Genomic DNA, 25,439 nt, shown 5'->3' with positions numbered 1-25,439 from the left:
GAACTCTGGAACCTTGGCCCAATCCCTAGACTTGCTTATTTCTGAAAGGTCAGACATCTGTTTAAAAGTTGTCAGGGCTCAATAATTCACTCCCAGATTCTTTGGAAGGAGCAGAAAGAATAGAATTCATATTAATCATAGGGGTCATCACCTTGAAGACCCTAATTGAACAGCCTACTGGACACCATGGTCCATGACCATGAGTTCCTTGGTAGGAGAGCCCATCAGTCTCCTTTTTTGGAACCTACTGTTGAGTAACCAGACCCAGAGATTTCTTCAGGAGTCCCTAGCCTAAATGATCTAGAAGAGTGCACAGGCTCACCATTTTTATATTACTCTTTCTGCTGGTCAGTCTTTGCTATCTGGGCAGCAGGTGTGTTTTCCAAACTCAGTGATTGTCAGTAAAGATCTAAATTAAGTCTCAAACTGATCAACATGGCCTTATGAGGAGGCTTAAAGATTTAACTGAGTTCAATAACCAATAAGAATTGCATGAACAACAAAATAATTGTATGAACAAACCTAGAAATAGTCTTATTAACAATCTCATCATGTATTGTTTTCACACCTCATTTGTTCATCTAAAAGACCACTAGCATGGCTCACAGAAAACTATATCCACTGAAGGGATGATTCAACCATGTTATTCAGTGCTAAAGAATTCATCATGTGTGAGCCAAAGCGCTGAGTCCATATACTATCCAGATGAGATATAGATGATGTTGAGTGCTTGCATTCTTTTATCCCAGTACCAACTTCCTCCTCTTCCTTAGGCAAAGTGGCTGCTGTTATTGTACTCTGGAAGTGGGGATCTTTAATGACACACCCCAGAGGTGGCATTCTCACTGAGTTTAACAAGATTATCTTCTTCATCAAGGAGGCAAACTATCCAAGTCTCTAAGAGCTTCAGATTGCTGGGTGAAATAATCCCAAAGTTCTCTTCATTCTTTTTTATTTTAGGCATGAATCTTAACAAAAATTTGCTGTGTTTTAGGCTGTCTTTTGGTGCCAGGAACATATTTACAGCTAACAGTAGTAACTGGGTACAACTCAGCATTCAGGAGCCTCTGATGAATTTTGTTGTCATCACTGGAGGACTGTATGAGTAGTTAGGGAATTGCTTCTCTAGCTTTCCTAGACTCTCTCTTTTGGATCTGTATTTTGGACCACCACGTGAATTTGACCAGGGAGTTAAAGTCTAAAGGGGAGCATCCAATGATTGCCCTAATACCTGAAAAGCTTATGTAAACAGTCATTAGCACTACCCAAAGCTCCCCCAGACTCCACTAGTACTTTTTGAGATGTATTGGCATAGCTGATTAATTGCCCATGGAACTCTCAGACTCTTGCAAATGATCCACTAACATCACTGGAGAGTGTCTGATGGACTTCTCTAACACCTCTCAAAAGTGCCTGTGGGAAATTGAGGGTGTTTGTCATGTGCTTTATTAACCACTCTGCTCATTTCACCAATTTGTCAGAGAAAGCACTGTCAGATATTGAGTTGGCCAATTAAGATAACAAGCCAAACTGAAAGTAACAATTAAACCTTTATTCAATTACTGTGATAGTATGTAAACAAGAGTCTAAACAGGAAAGGTCCAGCTTTAACATGTTCCATTTTTCCCCATTGAAAGAACCAGGGGAGTGTTCAATGTTTTCTCACAAACGGAGAGGAAGATTGTCCCTCACTACTGAAGGATCCCCAAACAAAAGGCTCTTGCCATTTTATGGCCCCAGGATATGGGGGGATTTGGAGAGTGCTAGGAGATGGAAAGTACTGAAAGATGGGTCAGAAAGGAGAAAATTATATTCAAAGCTTCCCCAGTAAGGTAGTCAAAGCAGAGTCACCTCAACAGTACAGTGCCTCATTTAAGATCCATGAATGGAGAAGATGGTCTAGGGAATGCTGGCCTGAAGAGGCCTGAGTGCATGATTGTACTTCCTTCCAGAAACCAGTGTATTGGCTGTGCTTTAGGTCTAGTGTGGGGTAGGAAGCTTTCTCACATGATAACTGCCATGTAAAAGCTTTGTAACTTTCTATGGGTTGAGCCTGAAAGATTACACATAGGATTTTAATTTGGATCTGCACTCCTTAATTTTATACACATGTTAATGTATATATGTATGAGTGTGTGTGTATGTACACATGTACACATATCCATACATGCACTTGCATATGAACATATATATGCATATATTGCACATATGCATTTTTTAGAGGTCATGAGGGCTTTTGGACACCTTCAATTCTAGTCCCTCAGGTTTCATTCTTGCCTTCTTCCATATCATATGTATATATTCTTTCTTCCAATGTTAATCTTGAATCTTAAAACATCAACAGATTTATGTATTTGTTCAATCCTACAATGCTTCAACCTTGTTAAGGAACTGTTCAGCACATACCACTACAAAAACAAACCTATTAAAAACATGTAGTAATTTTCTTGCAGTCTGCCCCCATATATTCTTGCCCAAGACTAAGGGTATGTTTCAAATGCTGTATTGATGACTTATTTGGATTAGTGTTATTATTTTTATCCCTTCACTAGTTTCATTTCATTAAGTTTCCTTTCAGTTTTAGTTGCTTCATCTTATCCTTGTCTATTTAATTTTATTTTTGTAACGTGTAGAGCATTAACTTGCTTCCAAAAGTAAATATTATACAAAAGATATATGTCCTTCCTCTTGCATTCCCAAGTCCTCTCTTCCACCCTGTCTTATAAGTAGCTCACTATATTATTTTCATATTATTTTTCCTGTGCTTCATTTTGTAAAGTTAATATCTATTTCTCTCTCTGTTTTTTTTCTGGTTTCTTCTTTCTGACCCAAAAGTTAGCCTAGATACACTATTCTTTAAAGAGTTTTTTTCACTTAAACATTAGCTCCTAGAAATCTCTTCTTGTCAGTTTATAGAAATATTTATTATTTTTACACAAATTCATAAAGCAGTTTATACTACATTATATGCCATAGATTATACTCTACCATAGTTTATGGTATATACCTTAGTTTATCCAACCAATATTCTATTCTTGAACATTTGGATGGTTTTAAATATTTTGCAATTGCAAATAATACTGTAATGAATAACCTTGTACATATGCATTTTTATTGTTTGGTCTATCGTTATGAATTAAGCTAATGTGTAAATAACCCCTAACTATTCATAACTATTATGAAATACATTTGATGCTTCAGAATATTTATGAAATAATGAGTTTCAGTAGTACCCATTAAAACTTTTCTTTTTGGGGCACCTGGGTGGCTCAGTAGGTTAAGTGTCCAACTCTTGATTTTGGCTCAGGTCATGATCTCAGTGTTGTGAGATCAAGTCCCTTGTCAGGCTCAGTGTTGGGCATGGAACCTTCCTGGGATTCTCTCTCTCTCCCTCTCCCCTTGACCCTCTCTCCTTCATACTCTCTCTCTCTAAAAAAACAGCAACAACAAAAAAACTTTTCTTATCATTTTCATGTCAGACCTCACATTAGAACAATTTATAGCTATAAAAGTGAGAGAAAATGCTACTGTATACTTGTTATAAATTCAAATCTGGAGTTTTCACAGTAGATCTGTTTTTCCATTTAGTTAACTAAATGCATCTCTTTATTTAGCTCATTTTGGAGTACCAGATGAAAATCTAGTGCTTGTGAGTCAAGATTCAGTGTCAAAACCCCAAATGCAAGTAGAGAAACAAATAACTTACAGAAGGGAAAGATGCCATAGTAAGTATAATAATTATGGATAACTTTAAAGTATTTTAAACCCATCAAGATCTTTTCCCTTTGGTTCATGAATACATATTTGAGCATATATATTATAGAAATTTTACACTCTGACCCTAGGTGTGAATATGCAAAGATAACTAGAAAATAAAAGCAAAAGCCATAATACCTTCAGGTTGGAATTTCTAGTCATAAGATTATTTCACAGCTATAGGACACCCACTCAGTATCCACCAAGGCCCCATAACTGCCCAATAGTATCTCAAAGTATCTTTCAGCTGACTCTGGGAGATTATAGGTTCCAGGAGATTATGACCAATGGTTACTTCTGACCTGCAGTGGTGTCATTCTGACATATGCTCCATTGAGAAAAGTAAGACACTTAGTTGGGCCACACGATTTGTCACCATTTGTCACTGAGAGAGAGCTGCTTGGTATGGAGTAGGTTAATTCAGTTGGAAGTTGAAAGCTTTTATTCACTGCTGTGCTAATATAAGCAAAAGTAGATATAAAAGGGTATCAGCCCCACCAATATTTCAACCAGTGTTTCATTTTCCCATGAAATGACATCAGGCTAGCATCAGATGGATCAGTGCAGATGGGTGAGGAACATCTTACTGTGTCTTACACATACACATTTATACCTATATGTATGTACCATTATCTACCAGTATAGTAGTACTCATATTATACCAATTCTGTAGTTGTGGTATGGTATATATATCAATTTCTTTACCCAATCTCCTATGCTTTAACATTTAGGTGGCTTTAAGTCTTTTGCAATTACAAATAAGGCTGTAATTAATAAACTTGTGCATATGAGTTTTCATTGCTTGCTCTATTATTGTGTATCAGCCTAAAGAATAAATCACCCATGAAACCTGATGACCAATATAAAATATATTTGTTGCTTAAGCATATTTATGAAATAATGAGACAATTTCAAACAGTTTTCATTTTCACAACAGTTCTAGCATTATAATAATTTGCTTATGATTTTATGAAAATGAAAAATGCTACTATATACTTGTTATAAATTTGAAATCTAGAGATTTCACAATAGATCTGTTTTTCCATTTAGAAGACTAAATATATCTCTTTATATAGCTTATTTTGGTGCCACAGATGAAAATCTTATGTTTGTAAATCCAGAGTCAGCATCAAAATCCCAAGTACAAGTAAAGAAACAAATAACTTCCAGGGAGGGGAGACGCAAAAGTAAGTATAGTTAATTATAGGAAAATTTAAATTATTTTAAATTAACCTCATCAGAAGATTTCTTTTGGTTCATGAATATGTATTTGAACACATATTTTATAGAAACTTTACACTCAGATTTAAAGTGTGAATATCCTAAGATAGAGACAAAAGCAAAATTAATACCTTTTGGCTGGTATTTATATGGTCAGTAATTATTAAGTACGAAGATAGCTTCCCCACACAGACTAATGAAAATTGTTCACATGATTTTTTTCACTTCACCTGCATCAGAAGAGAATTTGATCATTTTTTGGCATACCTAGAAGTTCCATTACATTTATGAATTTGTTTTGTTTTGTTTTGTTTTACTTAGCATTTCCTCTTGAAAAGCAAAAAAATGATAAGATATCACATAAAAATCTATTTCCTGAGGAGAAAGTTTTATTTTCAAGAAACCAGTTTCAAACTAAGAAACTTGAAGCTACCAGAAACATGAATCTTGATAGTAAGTAATTAAATATAAATCTTATGAATTATTTTTAATTAAATTCAGGAGAACACTGTTTTGGGTTTAGACTGTATCTTCAACCATGTGCTCTTTGGTAATTATTCCACCACACTTTAGATCTTTACCAATGATTCATCTGTTTTATAATTACTGAATTAGATGTGTTAAATGTCACACTGGTATTTCTCAATTTTTTCTTGTAGTTGTGGCAAGTTATGATTTATATCTTATGATATTCTATTATTTATGGTATATAAACAAGATTGGTAATTAATATTGGTGGAAGACAGAACATTTGTCTTAATGAAGAGACCCACTTTATCATCTTATAGTTTTTGTTTATTTTCCTTTAAAACTACTTTATGTACTATTAATGTAGCTCCACAAACTTCTGGTTGGCATTTGTATCATACATTTTTTTCTATCCTGTTTCTTGTATCTCAATCATATATAATCTAGTTATTTATATTTTTAGGAGTAATTACACCATTTTCTTGGTTCTTCCTATTTTCTTTCACTTTTTCACTCTCTGTATTTTTTATCCTAATATATATTCTCCTTGGCCATATCTGATCCAAAAAATTAGACTTTATTCTAAAGTGTGAGTACTCTAAGAAAACTAAAGAATAATATTAAATATGTAAATATAATAATGTTTATATCTCTAAATTAAATATTTTTAATTCTTCTGTATATCTAAAAGGCAACAAGACTGCTTATATACATACAAGTGAAAACTGTATTCACATGATGTTTAAATTTCAACTTAGACAGGATTTGCTTATATCATTAAAAAATGACATAATGTATTATTGGATAATTAACATATATTATTAATCTAGAAGTTCCACCCCAGATCCAATTTTCTATTTAGTGCTTTTATGAGCCTTTCTTCCTGAAGCCCAGAAAATATATAAGTTATCAGATGAAAATCTTTTGCCTGACACCTAGGACTGTTAGAAAGAAAAGACTCAGTAATGAATATGATAATTAAGAATATTATTATTATTTAAAATTTTTTTGGATTTGAGCAGAATTTTGTTCATGGATATATATTCAAGTATAAGCTTACATATACCTATTAAGTCAAATTTTTATTGTGTTATTTAAGTTTCCTCTTTCTTGATTTCCTTGAATTTTATTTGTCCTAGCAATTTTGGAGAGATGTGTATTGAGTCTTCTCACAATGATTGTGGACTTATCTATTTCTTCCTGTAGTACTGTCCCTTTCATTATACTGCCCATTTTCTTTATACTGACTATGTTGTTAGGTGCATAAAAATACAAATGTTAGATAATTCCTTATGAACTCAATGATTTCTTTTTATGAAAGGTGCCATTTTAGTCAGTCTCCAGTAAGGTCTTTTGACTAAAATCCTATTTTGCCTGACATTGCTGTAACTATTGCATACTTATTTTGGTTAGAATTTACATGGTAAATCTTTTTTCACCTACTTAGTTTCCAATTTTTTGTATTCTTATTATTTAGTAGTGTCTCTTATAAATAACCTGTAATTAAATTATTTATAAATCTAGTGTGACTGTCTCTGTCTATCCTTATAACATATAATCCATTTATAATTATTGTATTTATTGATACATTTGGATTTAAATATTCCTTTTTGGAGTGCTTTGTATTTTTCCTACCTGATCTAGATTTCTTTCTATTTCATTTCCTTATTTTGGAATTATTACTCTCTAATCAGTCTAACTTTATTTTTTTTAAATACTTATTTATATATTTGAGAGAGAGAGTACACGAGCTAGGCTGGCTGGGGGAAGGGACAGAGAGAGATGGAGAGGAGAGAGGAAATCTCAAGCAGACTCCCCACTGAGCATGGAGCCTGACACAGGGCTAGATCCCATGACCAAAATCAAGAGTCAGACACTTAACAAACTGAGCTATCCAGACTCCCCTAATCAGTCTAACTTTTAAATCAGTCATGTATGTTATAAAATTTTAAGTATTTAAAAATTGTGAATGCCCTTCATACAATAAAGTCTAATTACAACTTTCTAAGTATATGTATAAAGTAACAAGAATGACCTCACACACTTTAAGGAAAGCATTGTGATGATTTTTACATTTAATTTTATAGTCTGTTTTGAAAATGCACCAGAGGATTTTTTCTTTCTTTTTTTTTTTGGTGGGGGGGGAGGTGTTTGATCATTTGCTTAAATTGTTTTTTTTTTTTTTTTTTTTTTATTTGAGAGAGAGAGAATGAGAGATAGAGAGCACGAGAGGGAAGTGGGTCAGAGGGAGAAGCAGGCTCCCTGCTGAGCAGGGAGCCCGATGTGGGACTCGATCCTGGGACTCCAGGGTCATGACCTGAGCCGAAGGCAGTCGCTTAACCAACTGAGCCACCCAGGCGCCCTGCTTAAATTGTTTATGTGCTTAAAATTTGTAAAACTGAAAGGAAGTTTTAAGTGATTCTTTAGTAATAATAGACTTCAGTTTTACTTTTTATTGAATTAAAACCTCTATTTCTGTAGCTGAGAAAATGGATGAGAAAGCAGGTGAAAACCTTTCACCTGAAGATAATGAAATTTTAATCTCAAAAGGCTCATCTCAAATTAAGACACTTGGAGCTGCCAGCAAAGAAGGATTTAGTAGTAAGTATAATTATTAAAAATATTGTGAAGGGTATTTAATTAAATTTCTCTCTTTAGTTCATTAACATATATTCAATCATATAAATGAATACTATATACTGTATCACATATACATATATGTACAGGTACATAAATGCCTATGTATATATACATAACATACATAACATGTGTGTGTATGTTCTCCATTTAGTCAAGTTGATTATGTTGTTCATGCCTTCTTAATTTCATTGAAGTTCTATGTTTATCATTTATGAAGAAATTATATTAAATTCAACTACTGTGATTGTTTATTTCTCTATTACTCTTTGTAGGTCTGCTAATTTTTGTTTTATGTTTCTAAAGCATTTTTACTATATATAATACATATAATAAATACACAGATTTGAAAATGTCATATATTCTTAGTGAACTGAAGTTTCTCTTTGTGATGGACATTTTGTAGAAAATTTTTGTGCTTTTAGTCTATTTTATCTGATATTAACATAGTGTATGTAATTATTTGCATAAAATATTTTTTCATCATTCTGCTTTCAATCTTTACATCTTGCTATGAATTTGTGTCAGTTTAAAATAAAAGGCATTGTGATTTATTATTTTTTAATCCAATGTAACAATCTTTGTATTTTAAATGGAGCATTTAATACATTTACATTTAATGGAAGTACTGATATTTTTGAGGTAAATATCCCATCATTTGTACTTTGTCTTTCTTACCTGATCTGTTTTTAATATTCTTTTAAATTTATTTCAAATGCATTTTTTATCATTCTTTTTTCCCTCACCCATATCTATTATAAAAATATTGAATTCAATCCTAAATTGTAAATACCTTATCAAACTATTCTCCTGAAAAGTACTTCCATTATTTCTATACTTCACACTAACTCTATATTAACTATCTCAACAATGTGTATACATCACTATTTCAACAATGTGGTATTTGATTATGTAGCTTCAAAATATGAGAGGAAATATTCCTGGATAATTGAAATGTATTTTTTTGATAACAAAAAATACTTTTAATGCTATCAACTACAATTCACAATGAAATTATAATAGATATGAATTTGCATCCCCCCCAAAAAACAGGTGCAACCTTTGTAAGAAAGAAACTATAAAATGTATTTGAATTACAAAATTTTTCAATAAATACAATTGTTTATTTAATGGGTTAAAAGCATTCTTCTTATAGCTCAGAAAGCAGAAGGTGTGTTAGATGAAAATCTTTTACCCAAGGATAAAGTTGTACTGTCGAAAAGCTAATCTCAAACTAAGAAACTTAGACCTGTCAAAATGAAAACACTAAGTAGTAAGTATGATAATTTTTAATGTCATTGGTTTATTTTTAATTAAAGCAAGAAGTAAAACTTTGTAGGTTTATGAGTGTTTAATCAATCATGTCATTTGTATACATCTATTAGATTGAATGTGTTGTTCAATTCTTCTTTAATTGAAGTTCTGTCTATTCTGTTATTAAGAGATGTTTATTAAATTCTACCACTGTGGTTACAGATTTCTCTGTTTTTCCTGGGAGTTTTGCCAGATTGGTTTATATATTTGGAAACTGTGTTATTAAACCTATGCAAATTTGTACTTGTTATTTATATCTGATAAACAGGGCCTTTATTTCTGTAAAAGTATACTCTTCCTCTCTAGGAATGTTTTTGTGCCTTAATGTTTATTTTGCCTGTTAATAATATAGCTATGTTTGCTTTCTTGTGGTAAGTATTTATAGTTTTTTGTTAAGAGTTCAGACAGAAGTTAATGGTGCCTATAGGGTCTCAGTAATTTTCTGATAATGATCCTAAACCACAAGAAAAGCAAAACAATTTCTATATTAATTGCTTGTATCCAAACAACTTAGCACCTGTTGGGACTGCATAACTTTTGTGGGAGCATAAATTTTCATAAATTTGGGCAAATACCTAGAAGCATGATTTCTGGATCATATGGTAAGACTAAACTTTGTAAGAAACTGTCAAACCATCTTCAAAGTGGCTATAGTGTTTTGCATTCCCAGCAGCAGTGAGTCAGAGTTTCCATTGATTTACATCCCTGACATCATTTGTTGTTTTCAGTGTTTTAGATTTTAGCCATTCTCATAGGTGTGTAATGGTATATCATTGTTTTAATCTATATTCCCTGATGACATATATGTAGAACATCTTTTCAGATGCTTATGTGCCATCTTTATGACTTCTTTGTTAAGGTGTCTGTTCTGATAATTTGCCCATATTACAATTGGGTTATTTGTTTTCTAACTGTCAAGTTTTAAGTGTTCCTTATATATTTTGAATAACAGTTATTTATCAGATATATGTTCTACAAATATTTTCTTCCAGCCTGTGTCTTGTTTTCTTATTCTCTTAACATTGTCTTTCACAGATCAGAAGTTTTGTTTTTGTTGTTATTTTTTTAAATGAAATCTAACTTATCAATTTTTTTCATGGATTGTGCTTTTGGTATTGTATCTAAAAAGTCAGTGATTCATCAGTTACATGTAACACCCAGTGCTCATCACAACAAGTGCCCTTCTTAAATGGATGATGGGTATTAAGGAGGACACTTATTATGATGTGCATTGGGTGTTACATGTAAGTGATGAATAACTAAATTCTATTCCTGAAACCAATCTTACACTATATGTTAACCAACTAGAATTTAAATAAAAATTGGAAACTAAATAAATAAGTCATCACCAGTTTGCATTCCCACTAACAGTGTAAAAGAGTGCCCCATTCTCTGCATCCTAACCAACACCTGTTTCTTTCTGTTTTGTTCATTTTAGCCATTCTGACAGGTATGAGGTGATATCTCACTGTAGTTTTGATTTGTATTTCCCTGATGATGAATGATGTTGAGCATCTTTTCATGTGTGTGTTGGCCATTTGGATGTCTTCTTCGGAAAAAATGTCTATTCATGCCTTCACACATTTTTTACCTGGGTTATTTCTTTCTGGCGACTTGAGTTTTATAAGTTCTTTATAGATTTTGGAAACTAACACTTTATCAGATATGCCATGTGAAGTATCTCCTCCCATTCCACAGGTAGTCTTTTAGTTTTGTTGATTGATTGCTTCTGTATGCAGAAAATTTTATCTTGATAAAGTCCCAATAGTTCATGTTTCCTTTTGCTTCCCATACCTCAGGAAACATATCTAGTAAGAATTGTTATGGCTGATGTCCAAGAGGTTAGTGCCTGTGTTCACCTCTAGGATTTTGATGGTTTCCTGTCACATTTAAGTATTTCATCCATTTTGAAATTGTTTTTGTTTATGGTGTAAGAAAATGGTCCAGTTTCATTCTTTTGCATTTGGCTGTCCAGTTTTCCCAACACCATTTATTGAAGAGACTGTCTTTTTTTTCTGTTAGATATTCTTTCCTACTTTACTGAAGATTTTTCACCAGGTAGTTGTGGGTTCATTTCTGGGTGTTCTATTCTGTTCCATTGATCTGTGTTTCTATTTGTGTGCCAATACCATACTGTCTTGATGATTACAGTTTGTAATATAGTTTGAAGTCTGGAATGATGATGCCTCCAGCTTTGCTTGTCTTTTTCAAAATTGCTTTGGCTATTCAGGGTTTTTGTAGTTCCATACAAATTTTAGGATTATTTGTTCTAGCTCTGTGAAAAATGCTGGTGGTATTTTGAAAGGGATTGCAATAAATGTGTAGATTGCTTTAGGTAATCTAACCATTTTAACAACATTTGTTCTTCCAATCCATGAGCATGGAATGCTTTTCCATTTCTTTGTGTCCTTCAGTTTCTTTCACCAGTGTTTTATAGTTTTCAGATACAGGTCTTTTACCTCTTTGGTTATGTTTATTCCTAGGTAACTTACTGGTTTTTGGTGCAATTGTAAATGAGACTGATTCCTTAACTTCTGTTTCTGCTGCTTCACTGTTGATGTATAGAAATGCAATGGATTTCTATATGTTGATTTTGTATCCTGTGACTTTACTGAATTCATGTATCAGGTCTAGCAGTTTTTTAGTGGAGTCTTTCAGATTTTCCACGTAGAGTGTCATGTCATCTGCAAATAGTGAAGGCTTGACTTGTTCCTTGCTGATTTGGATACCTTATATTTCTTTTTGTTGTCTGATTGCTGTGGCTAGGACTTCCAGTACTATGTTAAATAACAGTGGTGGACATCCCTGTCTTGATCCTGACCATAGATGAAAAAGCTCTCAGTTTTTCCCCATTCAGGATGATATTACCTGTGGGTTTTTCATATATGGCCTTTCTTATGTTGAGGTGTGTTCCCTCTAACCCTACCCTGTTGAGGGTTTTTACCATGAATGGGTGTTGTATTTTGTCAAATGCTTTTTCTGCATCTATCGAGAGGATCTCTTTTGTTAATGTGGTGTATCACGTTGGTAGATTTGTGAACATTGAACCACCCTTGCAACCCAGGAATAAATCCCACTTGATCATGGCGAATGATTCTTTTAATATACTGTTGGATTTGGTTTGCTAGTATTTTATTGAATTTGTTTTTTATCCTGAAGCCCCTCTTTTAAAAACACTTACTTAAAATCAATTTAGGTAACATATACTGTAATATTAGTTTCAGGGGTAGAATTTAGTGATTCGTCAGTTGCATATAACTGACCCAGTGCTCATTACATCAGCGCCCTCATTAATGCCCATCACCCAATTACCCCATCTCTCCACCCATGTTTGCATCCATGCTCATCAGGGACATTTGTCTGTAGTTCTCCTTTTTAGTGGAGTCTTTATCTGGTTTTGGTATCAGGGTAAGGCTGGCCTCATAGAATGAGTTTGGAAATTTTCCTTCATTTTCTATTTTTCTGGAATAGTTTGAGAAGAATAGGTATTAACTCTTCTTTAGATGTTTGGTAGAATTCGCCTGTGAAGCCATTTGGCCCTGGACTTTTGTTTGTTGGGAGTTTTCTGATTACTGACTCAATTTCTTTGGTGGTTATAGGCATGTTCACATTTTCTCTCTCTTCCTTTCAGTTTTGGTAGTTTATATGTTTCTAGGATTCTATCCATTTCTTCTAGGTCATCCGATTTGTTGGCATATTTTTTTTATAACATTCTCTTACAATTGTTTGTATTTCTGTTGTGTTGGTTGTTATTTCTCCTCTCCAGTTTGTGATTTTATTTATTTGGGTCCTTTCTCTTTTCTTTTTGATAAGTCTGGCTAGAGGTTTATCCATTTCATTAATTTTGCCAAAGAACCACCTCCTGGTTTCATTGATCTGTTCTATTGTTTTTTAGTTCCTATATCATTTATTTCTGCTCTAATCTTTACTATTTCCTTCCTTTTGCTGACTTTGGACTTCATTTGTTGTTCTTTTTCTGGCTTCTTTAGGTGTATGGCTAGGTTGTGTGTTTGAAAGTTTTCTTGGTTCTTGAGGCAGGCCTGTAATGCTACATACGTCCCTCTCAGGACCACTTTTCCTACATCCCAAAGATTTTGGACTGTTGTGTTTTCATTTTTAGTTTTCTCCATGTATTTTCTTAAATTTATTCTTTGATTTCTTGGCTGACCCATTCATTATTTAGTAGCATGTTGTTTAACCTCCATGTATCTGTGCTCTTTCCAAATTTTTTCTGTGGTTGATTTCTTGTTTCATTGCTTTGAGGTCAGAGAAGGTACAAATTATGATTTCAATCTTTTTTATTTGTTGAGGCCTGATTTTCTCTGATCCTTTCTTGTCTTTGTAACTTTTGGTCTTTTCTTTCTATTCAGATTCCCCTTTAATATATTTTGCAGGGATGGTTTAGTGGTAATGAAGTCCCTTCATTTTTGTTTGTCTGGGAAACTGTTTATCACTCCTCCTATTCTGAATGATAGCTTTGCTGGATAGAGTATTCTTGGCTGCAGATTTTTCCCATTCAGCACGTTGAATATCTCATGCCACTCCCTGTGGCTTGCCAAGTTCCTGTTGAGAAATCTGCAAGTATTATGGGGCTTCCCTTGCAAGTTAGGGACTTCTTTTGTCTTGCTGTTTAAAGATTTGTTTTTCTTTATCAATATATTTTGCAAATTTAATTACAATATGTCTTGGTTTGACTTGTGTTTTTTCATTTTGATGGGAGTTCTCTTTGCCTCCAGGATCTGGATGTCTGTTTCCTTCCCAGGAAGGGTAGTTTTCAGGGTATGATTTTCTCAAATAACTTTTCTGCCCTCTTTGCTCTCTCTTCTTCTGGGATTCCTATAATATGAGTGTTTTTATATTTTATGGAATACTGAGTTGCCTAAGACTAGTCTTGTGTTCCATAATTCTTTTTCTCTTTTGTTTAGCTCCATTATTTTCAATTATTTTGTCTTCTATTGTCTACAATTTATTCCTCTGCTTCTTCCAGCCTGTTGAACATTGCATCAGCCTGTTTCTTCAGTTTATTGTATTGTGTTGTTTTGGTTTATTTTATTGTATTGTTTTGGTTTATTGTATTCTTCATCTTTGATTGATTCTTTTTTAACTATTTAATCTCTGTGATAAGGATCTCCCTGATGTCTTCTGTTCTCTTCTTAGGCCCAGTGAGTATCCTCATGATTGTTGCTTTAAATTCTTCATCACTCATGTTACTTATATCTGTTTCATTTAGATCTCTGGTCATGGCCTTACCTTGTTCTTTTATTTCAGATGAATTCCTCCATCTTGGCATTTAAATCTCTGCATTCTTCTCTATGTTAGAAAAGCCAGTTATGTCTCCTGCTTCTGAGAATAATGGCCTTATGAAGAAGAGGTCATATAGTGTCCAGTGCCTGGCACTTCAGGGAGTGTCTCTGGTGTGTGTTGTGCGCACTCTGCTGTTGTGTTTTGGCTGCTCTTTCAGGCTAGTGTCTGAAGAGGCTCTCCCTGCCTACTTTGGGCAGTGTTTTGTCCTTATCCTGAATGTGGTGAGTTTTAACTTGGTGTACTTGATCTGCTTATGAAATGAAACCTGATACTATTACTACTAGAACTGAGGCACTGCAGAACTCTGGTTGGGAGACCTGATGTGGGCAGGGTTTTGTGCTGGTCATCTGGGGCAATTTCCCTGCCTCACCAGGATGGAGGCTAGCCTGACTGAGTAGGATAGTCCCATTAGATTGCAGTGAGCCCAGGGCTTGTGTGAGTAATCAGGCAGCTGATGTTGGTGCTTTACTGCTTCCTGCAGGTAGCTCTGTTGTTATGCTGAGGGGTGGGCTCCTTTGTCCCTAGAGTGGGGTCTACATGAATGCTGACTCTCAGGGAAGCACTCCAAGAAGAACAAAGAATCTCCCCTCTGTGTGACCCACCCATTTTTCAGATCAGTGTTTCCAAGCTGTCTGCTCCTGGGTTTTTTGCCTGCTTTTTATCTAGGAGCAACACATTGCCCTCTGGGCTTTATCCCAGTCAAACCAGCTGATTTTTAAACTCCAGGCTTTAAGCCCCACTGAAAGTATATGATTGTATATAACTTTAAAGTAATGAAACTGTTTCCTCTAACCTCTCCTGCAAACCCTTCTTTTGTTCTTCCTTTCTCTTTTGCTATCATTCTTCTGTTGCTATCAGAATTTCTTATAGCTGGTCACAGTAGTTTCCTGTTACTTGGAGCTTCACTTTCCATGGTTTCAGTTACCCTAGGTCAACCATGGTCTGGAAGCAGGTGATCATTCTTCTGAAATTTAATCAGAACATCAGTAGTTGCCTAACACTATAGTGCATAAGTCATTCACCTTACTTCATCTCATCACGTAGCATTTTATTATCTCATATCATCACAAGAAGGGCGAGTACAGTACAGTGAGATATTTTGAGAGAGAGACCACATTCACTTAAGCTTTATTACAATATATGGTTATAATTGTCCTATTTTATTACAATTTATTGTTGTAAATCTCCCCTGTGCCTAATTTATAAATTAAACTTTAACATAGGTATGTATGTATAGGAAAAAACAGCATATATAAGGTTTGGTACTATCTGTGATTTCAGACATCCACTGGGGGTCTTGGAACATATCCTCCATGGATAAGGGAGGACTACTGTACTTATATAGCATGTACTTGTTATTACCATGATAATTATAAAGGAGACAGTATGTTCTTCAAGTTCAGATGTTTAAATGACAAGAAGTGTTGATAAAATGATAAAAAGAAATGCCAGTTGTGTTTTTCTATTTTTTATATAAATTTCATTTTTATAGATATATATCTGTTCCTGATTTTTTAAATTATGAAACAATCCTTTTTTAATATGATAAAGAAAATCTATTTCTAGTTAATACTCCAATACCATATTTAATAGTAAAAGAAAATATCCAATTAAAGTTAGAAACAAGACAAAATTGCTATTTATTGCTGCTAAATAAAACATTTTTGTAAAATATCTAACCAATGTAGTAAGTAACCTGTTATAAATATTGAGAGAGCGAATGCAATATGATTATTTACAGATTATTAGGTTTCTACCTTTAAAACCTAAAATAATCAAATAAAAGGCTATGAAATGTCAATATAAAAGTTTAGCAAAGTGACTAACACCAATTTGATACAGGAAAACAATATTCCAATATACCACAGCACTGAAACAAGTAAAAACATAATAAAATAACTGATGATAAACATCAGGAAATATGCTGATCTGTTGTGATGAAAAAGAACAAACTTTAGTGACAAAAAAGAAATGTTGACTTAGTGAAGCATTCCATGCTCCTGAGTGAAAGACTTCTAAATTTCCAGTCAAAATGCCAGTGGTGTTTTGTTGTTTTTGTTGCTGATGGAATTTTATGAAAATGCATCTAAGATATATGTTGAAAACAGTTCACGTATTTCAATATCAAATAATTGAGTAAAAAAAAAGGATAGGCAGTGGCACTTGATATAATTACATATTTAAAAGTTTCAATAATGACTAGTAAACACTCAAATCAATGGAGCCGACTAGAAATTCCAGAAATTAATCAAAGAATTTCATATGATAAGTAAAAACAAAACAAAAACAAAAAAAACCTGGTCATGTAAAAAAAAAATCAATTGTTTACCAAATGGTATTAAGACAAATGGAAAAAATAAAATGAGAGATTTTTATCTTTCCCTGATCAAAAACCTGATTTTATAGATTATTTCCATGAAAAAAAACCATTAAAAGAAAACAAATTAATCTTTTTATTCAAGTAATTACCATACAGGGTTACATTAGCTTCCTATGTACAATAAAATGATTTAATAATTCCATACATTACTCACTGCTCATCACAATAAGTGTACCCTTAGTCACTTTTATCTATTTCACTCATCTACCCACCCACCTCCCCTCTGGCAATCACCAAAGTCTGGATTTTTGTCTCTGTTTTTCTTTGTTTTGTTTCTTAAATTCCACATATGAGTGAAATTATACAGTGTTTTTCTTTCTCTGACTGACTTATTTCACTGAGCATGATACCCTCTGGATCCCTCCATGTCGTAAATAGCAAGATTTCATTCTTTTTGATGGCTGAGTAATACTGCGCTGTGTGTATATCTATATGTATATCTCACTTCTTTATTCATCTATCAGTGAACACTTGGGTTGCTTCTGTATCATGGCTATTGTAAATAATGCTGCAATAGGGGTGCATATATCTTTTTTAATTACTGTTTTCATTTTCTTTGGGTAAATACCAAGTAGTGGAATCAGTGGATCATATGGTAGTCCTATTTTTAATTTTTTGAGGTATCTCCAGACTGTTTTCTACAGTGGTTGCACGAGCTTGTATTCCTACCAACCGTGAACAGGATTTCTTTTTCTCCATACCCTTGCCAGTACTTGTTATTTCATGTGTTTTTGATTTTAGCCATTTTGACAGGTGTGAGGTGATATCTCATTGTAGTTTTGATTTGCATTTCCCTGATTATTAGTGATGTTGAGCATCTATTCATATGTCTGTTAGCCATATGCGTGTCTTCTTTGAGAAAATGTCTATTCATTTCCTCTGCCATTTTTTAACTGGATTATTTGGGGATTTTTTGGTGTTAAAAAAATTCTTTATGTCAATTGGATATTAACTCCTTCTTGGATACATCATTGCAAATATCTTCTCCCATTTAGTAGGATGCCCTTTTGTTTTGTTGATAGTTTCCTTTGCTGTGCAAGACCTTTTTATTTTAGTGTAGTCCCAACAGTTTAATTTTGCTTTTCTACAAAAATGTTTCTATGCCTGAGGTCAAAGAGATTACTGCCTGTATTTTCCTCTAGGAATTTTGTTGTTTCAAGCCTCACATTTAGGTAATTAATCTATTTTGAGTTTATTTCTGTGTATGATGTGAGAAAGCTGTCTAGTTTTCCCAACGCCATTTTTGAAGGCACTATCTTTTTCCCATTGAATATTCTTACTTACTTTATTGTAGATTAATTGGCCATAAAAGTGTGAGTTTATTTCTGGACTCTTTATTCTGTTCCAATAATCTATGTATATATTTTTGTGCCAGTACCATACTATTGTGATTATTAAGGTTTGTAGTGTATTTTGAAATCTGGGATACCTCCAGTTTTTATCTTTTTCAAGACCGCTTTGGCTATTGCTGGTCTTTTGAGGTTTCCATACAAATTTTCAGATTATTATGCTTTTAATAGGAATTGCATTAAATCTAAAGATTGCTTTGTATAGTATGGACAATTTAGCAAAATTAGTTCTCCCAATCTATGTCCATGTAATATCTCTCTATTTCTTTGTGTCATCTTCAGTTTCTTTTTCATCAGTATTTTATAGTTTTTAGAGTACAGGTCTTTCCCTTCCTTGGTTAGGTTTATTCCTAGGTTTTTAAATTTGTTCTAGTGTAGTTGTAAACAGGATTGTTTTCTTAATTTCTCTTTCTACTATTTCATTATTAGTGTATAGAAATGCAATAGACTTATGTGTGTTAATTGTGTATCCTGTGATTTAGCAGAATTCGTTTATCAGTTCTAATAGATTTTTGGTGGAGAGTCTTTCAGGTTTTCTATATATAGTATCATGTCACCTGCAAAAAATGAAAGTTCTACTTCTTCCTCACTGATTTGGATGTCTTTGTATTTCTTTTCATTGCTGCAGCTAGGACCTCTACTACTATGTTGAATAAAGGTGGTGAGAGTGGACATTCTTGTCTTGAACTTAGAGAAAAATCTGTCAGATTTTCACCATTGAATAGGATGTTAGCTATGGGTATTTTATATGTGGCCTTTCTTATGTTGTCATGTTTTCCTCTAAACCTACTTTGTTGAGAATTTTTGTCATGAATGGATGTTGTACTTTGTCAGATGCTTCTACATCTATTGAGATGAATATATGGTTTTTATCCTTATTCTTATCATATGATGTGTCACATTGATTGATTTGTGAGTATTGAGCCAGCCTTGCACCCTGCAAGGGTGCAATCCTACTTCTTTATGGTGAATGATTTTTTTAATGTATTGTTGGATTTGGTTTGCTAGTATTTTATTGGTGATTTTTGCACTATGTTCACTAGAGATACTGGCCTGTAGTGTTTTTTGTTGTGTCTTTATCTAGTTTTGGTATCAGGTTAATGCTGGCCTCATAGAATGAATTTATAAACTTTTCTTCTATTTTTTTGGAATAGTTTGAGAATAATAGGTTTTAAATCTTCCTAAATGCTTGGTAGAATTCGCCTGTGAAATCACATGGTCCTGGACATTGGTTTGTTTGGAGATTTTTGATTCAATTTCATTGCGAGTATTGTCCTCTTCAAATTTCTATTTCTTCATAATTTAGTTTGGAAGGTTATATATTTCTAAAAATGTATCCATTTCTTCTAGGTTATTCAATTTGTTGGCAAATCATTTTTACAGTATTCTTTTATAGTCTTTGCATTATTGTGCTGTTAACTATTTCTCTTCCTTAATTTCTGATCTTATGTATTTGAGTTCTCTTTTTTTAAATGAGCCTAGTTAAAGGTTTATCAATTTTCTTGATCTTTTCAAAGAACCAGCTCTTGTTTCATTGATCTGTTCTGCTGTTGGGTTTTTGTTTTTTTTCTCTATTTCTTTTATTTTTGCTCTAATCTTTATTATTTCCTTCATTCTACTGGCTTGGGACTTTTCTTGTTCTTTTTCTAGCTTTTTTAGATGTAAGTTTCAGTCATTGTTTTGAAATTTTTCTTGCTTCTTGAGGTAGGTCTGTATTGCTATAATCTTCCTTAAGATTATTAAGAACAGCTTTTGCTGCATACCAAGGATTTTGGACCATTGTGTTTTTATTTTCATTTGTCTCCATGTATTTTTTATTTCCTTTTTGATTTATTGGTTGACTCATTCATTATGTATTAGCATTTTTTCTAGCCTTCTTGTATTTGTGTTCTCTCCAGATGTTTTCTTGTGATTGATTTCTAGATTCATACAATTTTAGTTGGAAAAGATGCATGATATGATTTCAATTTTTTTGAATTTTGAGGCTTGTTCTGTGGCTTAATGTGATCTATTCTGGAGAATGTTCTATGTACACTAGAAGAGAATGTGTATTCCTCCATTTTAGGATGGAATGTTTTGAATATATTTATAAGGTCCATCTGGTTTCATGTATCATTCAAAACCACTTTTCCTTGTTAATTTTCTGTCTGAATGATCTGTCCATTGATGTAAGTGGGGTGTTAAATTTCCCTACTATTATTGTATTGCTATTGATTTCTTTTATATCTTTTAATAGTTGTTTTATGTATTTAAGTGCTCCCATGTTGTGTGAATAAATATTTAACAATTGGTATATCTTGTTAGACTTAAAAATATATATTATGTAGTGTCCTTCTTTGTCTCTTGTTGCAGAGTTTGTTTTAAAGTTTATTTTTCTGCTAAAACTATTGCTACACCAACTTTTTTTTCAATTCCACTTGCAGTGTAAATGTTTCTCCATCCCTTTGCTTTCAATCTGCATGTGTTTTTAGGTCTGAAATGAGTCTCTTGTACACAGCATTATAGATGGGTTGGACTTTTCTATCCATTCAGTTACCCTATGTCTTTTGATTGGAGCATGTATTCAATTTGTATTCAAGGAAATTGTTGATAGGTATGTACTTATTGCTATTTTGTTACTTGTTTAATGTTTATTTTTGTAGTTCTTCTCTGTTCCCTTCTTCTCTTGCTCTCTTCCCTTGTGGTTTGATGGCTTTCTTTAGTGAAATGCTTGGATTCCTTTTCTTTATTTTTTTTTGTATCTATTACACATTTTTGATCTGTGGTTACCATTCAATTCGTATATAAGATCTTATGCATCTATATTAATTTTGATTGTCACTTAAGTTTGAATCCATTCTAAAAGCCCTAAGTTTTACTCCCCCCTCCATGTTTTATGTATATGATGTCATACTTTACATCCTTTTGTTTTGGGAATCCCTTGTCTGATTTTTATAGATAAAATTGATTTTACTGCTTTTGTGTTTTAATCTCCATACTGGTATTATAAGTGATTAATCTCCTACTTTTATTACGTTTGTATTTACATGTAAAATTTTTTCCTTTTCTATTTTTTTTATTTTTGACTCTGGCTTTTCCTTTCCAGTCAAAGAATTCCCTTTAACATTTCTTATAAGGCTGGTTTAATGGCGATTTTTTTTTTCTGAGAGGCTCTTTATCCCTCTTTTTATTCTGAATAATAGCCTTGCTGGATAGAGCATTCTTGGTTGCACATGTTTACCTCTCAGCATTTTTAATATATCATGCCACACCCTTCTGGCCTGAAGTTTCTGCTGAAAAATCAGCTGATAACTTTATGGGGTTTCCCTTGTATGTAACTGTTTTCTCTTACTGCTTTTCAAATTCTCTATCACTATTTTTGTCATTTTAATTAGTATGTCTCTTGGTATAGACCTCCTTTGGTTGATTTTGTTGGATTTTCTCTGTGCCTCCTGGATCTGGATTTCTGTTTCCTTCCCCAGATATGGGAAAATTTTAGCTATTATTCCTTTAAATAAATTTTCTGCCCCCTTTTCTCTCTCCTCTGCTTCTGGTATCCCTATAATGCAAATTTTATTACACTTTATTACACAAATTTATTATTACTGATGTTGCTGAGTTCCTTTAACATATTCTCATTTTTTATTCTTTTTCCTTTTTGCTGTTTAGTTTGTTTGCTTTCCATTGTTTTGTCTTCTAGCTCACTGGTCTGTTTTACTGCTTATTCTAGTGTTCTATTTATTCCTTCTATTGTATTTTTAATTTCAGTTATTGAGTCATTGGTTCTTTTTTTATATATTTTTTATCTCTTTGTTGAAGGTCTTGCTGAGATCCTCCACTCTTTTCTCAAGTCTATTAAGTATATTTATTACCATTACTTTGCAACCTTTATTGGGCATTTTGCTTATCTCTATTTCATTTAGCTCTTTTGCTGTGATTTTGTCCTGTTCTTTCATTTGGGACATATTCTGCTGTCTCGTCATGTTGTTAACTCTCTGTGTTTGTTTCTATGTATTAGGAAATTCAGTTCTTTCTCCTGGTCTTAAAGGAGTATCCTCATGAAGAACAGATACTGTGGTGCCCTGTAGGACAATGTCCCCTATTCTCTACAACCAGGCACTTTAGGGGTGTCTCCTATGTAGATTGCCTGTGCCCTACTATTCTGGCTAATCCTCATTTGCCTTCAATTCAGAAGGCTAATCCTCCCTTTGCCTCTGTTAAGCAGGGTTTGGTTCCTGTGCTGTTAAGAGCCCAGTCTGGGGCCACCATGAGCTTGTAGGTCTGTTGTATCAGCCTTCACACCTGATGCCTGCTTTCAGCCTGTTTGCTGGGGCTACAGTTGCACTGAACTACTGTCTTTCTGCTGCCCCGAGAGGATTTTGTTGCTGGGAGTGTCTAACAGTCATATCAGATGCTTGCCCCCCACTCTGTCTGTAGGCTGCTGGTGCACTGATTGGCAAGGCATTCTTTCAGCACTGCCAGTGATAAGATTCCACTGCTGGAGTTGAAGTTGAACTGGTGTGTGTGGTTATATTCCATTCTGTCCCAGAACAGGAGTCACTTTGGAGTGGTGCCAGTCCCTGCTGTGGATGCTTGCAGCTTTGATACAGCAGGAACCATTTTGGAGGGACTTCTGCCTGGTGGGGCAGGTTGGATAGGGCGCTGTAGGAGAATATGGGCATGGGACATGGGTGTTAGCAAGATGGGTGGGAGGTTCAAATTGGTTCCCACCAATTTGTGGTGGGAACCAATAGTGTCTGACTATCTAGGCTGAGGGGAGAGAAATGGCACTTACCAGTTCATTCTCCTAAAGATACCTGTCCATCCAGCACACATTTTGAGATTAGTAAATAAATTTCCTTCATATCCCTAGGCACTTTTCAAACTGCTGCTTCCATGTTCTGTCTCAGTGGGGTTGTTATGCTGTCTCCTTAAGGGTGGGAACTCAATTTCCTATTGCTCTCTGGCTCTCCCAGACATGAGTCTGGTGATTTTTAAAGTAACCAGAATTAAAACTCCGCTGGTTTTCAAAGCCAGATGCTATGGTGATTCATCTTTCCAGTGCAGGTTCCCTGTGTCTGTTGTGCCTAGCGTGGGGTCTGCTCCTCTCCATTTTCCATGCCTGTGGTATTTCTCCCATTCGTAGTTAATATCACTGGAGGTTTAGTTCTCAATTGTGTCCCTACCCATTTTACCCTTTTTGATGTGGCCTCCTCTCCATGATTAATGTGGAAAGGCTTTTCTGCCAGTCTTAGATCATTTTTGTGTTGGTTATACTAATGTGGCTGTTATGTAAGTACATCCCTGGATGAAGTGAGTTTAGGATCCTCCTACTCTGCCATCTTCCCAGAAGTCCAACATAAATCAATCTTGTTTTGAGGAAAATTACTCTAAGTATGATTTCGTAGCCTGAAAAATAAGGGAAAGATCATTAAAAATTAACTAAATAATAATTTTAAACTTCTGTACACAGAATTATCAAAAGCAAAATTAAAAAGAAATAATAATCTAAAAAATAAACACTCATGATAGTCAACAGGTTATATCCTTATATGAAATACATATGTCTGTCTATAAAAATATTTAATGTTCATATTTAGATTATTTTTAATAAAATTTTTTATTAAAATAAGTTAGAAAAAATGAATTCCTTTAACAGAGAAAATGGCAGATATTTTTTTACTTATTAATCAAGTAGGTTTATACTAATAATGAAATAAATTCCATTAAATAATTTATAAAATACCAAATACCTAAAGTACATAATATCAATTGGGAAAAGTGTGAGAAAACAGCTGTCACTATTACAGGCAAATAGGCATATGACTAAACACTTTCAGGAAAGCTATATAAAAAAATGTATCAGTTATAATAAAAATATACTAATAGATATCAGTGGACTTTGAGCCAGATATATTTTTTCATTTTCTTAAAATTTAATGTTTTATAATAAAAAATCTGTATGACAAATCTGTTCTGACAAGCGTATATGTATATTAGCTGAAATTTTTCAAATTTCTGTTTTAAATATTACTAACATTACCAGACCTTGGTAATTACTAAATGGTAATGAGTTACATTTTTATTTTGTTCACAATTTTAATAAGAATATCTATTTATGCTTCACTATAAATCAGGATGTTAGGTGTTGGATTGAAATAGAAACATATTCTATATTAAAGAGTAAATGTCTAGGAGGAATAGTTGTTGAAATTTGTCAAATGAACTTATGGTATTTATTAATTATTTTTTCTCTCCTTACTTGACATAATACATAAGAATATTTTCCTAAACTTCAGATATTATACTCTTCTAGGAAGTAGGCCACAATAGGTAGATTTCAAATGTTTCTATATTTAATTTACTAAAATATTCTTTTCCATTTTCATCTTGGTAGATCAGAATATGGATGAACTCTCAGATTTTACACTTGAAGATCTAGAACTCACTTCAGGATACGAGGATCAACGTCAAACAAGTGGAGTTAATCAATCTCAAAGATTGAGTGGTGTGTATAATATTTGAAAATGTATTTAAAAATAGTGGTCATAAAACACTTGGTGATTTAAAAATGCATCTGAAATGTGATCAGCTTTTTAAAAAATTATTTATTTTTTGTATAATCTCTACACCCACTGTGGGGCTTCAACTCACAACCCCAAGAGCAAGAGTTGTATGCTCTACTGACTTAGCCAGCCAGGTACCCCAAATATGGCCAGCTTTATTTATGGTTAATTATTGAATTTTTCTTTAGGTTGCATATTTTAGAACATTTTCTGACAAAACTGGAGTTCTACAGTACTAGTAAATGCTATAATGCTATTTGCATCACTCATTATTTCTCATAGTCTTTAATATTCTTTTTTTTAAAGATTTTATTTATTTATTTGAGAGAGAGAGAGAATGAGAGATAGAAAGCACGAGAGGGAAGAGGGTCAGAGGGAGAAGCAGACTCCCTGCTGAGCAGGGAGCCCAATATGGGACTCGATCCCGGGACTCCAGGATCATGACCTGAGCCAAAGGCAGTCGCT

The 25,439-nt window shown here is 33.6% G+C and overlaps 1 protein-coding gene across 13 annotated transcripts in view; it reads left to right on the top strand.

Annotated features, from left to right (window-relative positions):
- The window catches only part of CCDC7 (coiled-coil domain containing 7), a 481,360-nt gene that overhangs the window by 261,329 nt on the left and 194,592 nt on the right, over window positions 1–25,439 (top strand). For 12 of the 13 annotated variants that reach the window (XM_035729112.1, XM_035729118.1, XM_035729115.1 and 9 more), the window contains 5 exons: window positions 3,615–3,725; window positions 4,833–4,943; window positions 5,299–5,430; window positions 7,927–8,046; window positions 24,806–24,916. In XM_035729112.1, coding sequence (XP_035585005.1) covers window positions 3,615–3,725; window positions 4,833–4,943; window positions 5,299–5,430; window positions 7,927–8,046; window positions 24,806–24,916 — 585 coding nt within the window. Of the gene's footprint in view, window positions 1–3,614; window positions 3,726–4,832; window positions 4,944–5,298; window positions 5,431–7,926; window positions 8,047–9,238; window positions 9,356–24,805; window positions 24,917–25,439 lie in introns of those variants that run through there. The other variant, XM_027593926.1, reaches the window with a different exon arrangement.

This window comes from Zalophus californianus, chromosome 9, assembly GCF_009762305.2.
Source record: "Zalophus californianus isolate mZalCal1 chromosome 9, mZalCal1.pri.v2, whole genome shotgun sequence".
In the NCBI taxonomy this organism is placed as follows: domain Eukaryota; kingdom Metazoa; phylum Chordata; class Mammalia; order Carnivora; family Otariidae; genus Zalophus; species Zalophus californianus.
Note: the sequence above shows the minus strand (reverse complement) of the source record. Positions and strands in the feature narration are given on the sequence as shown.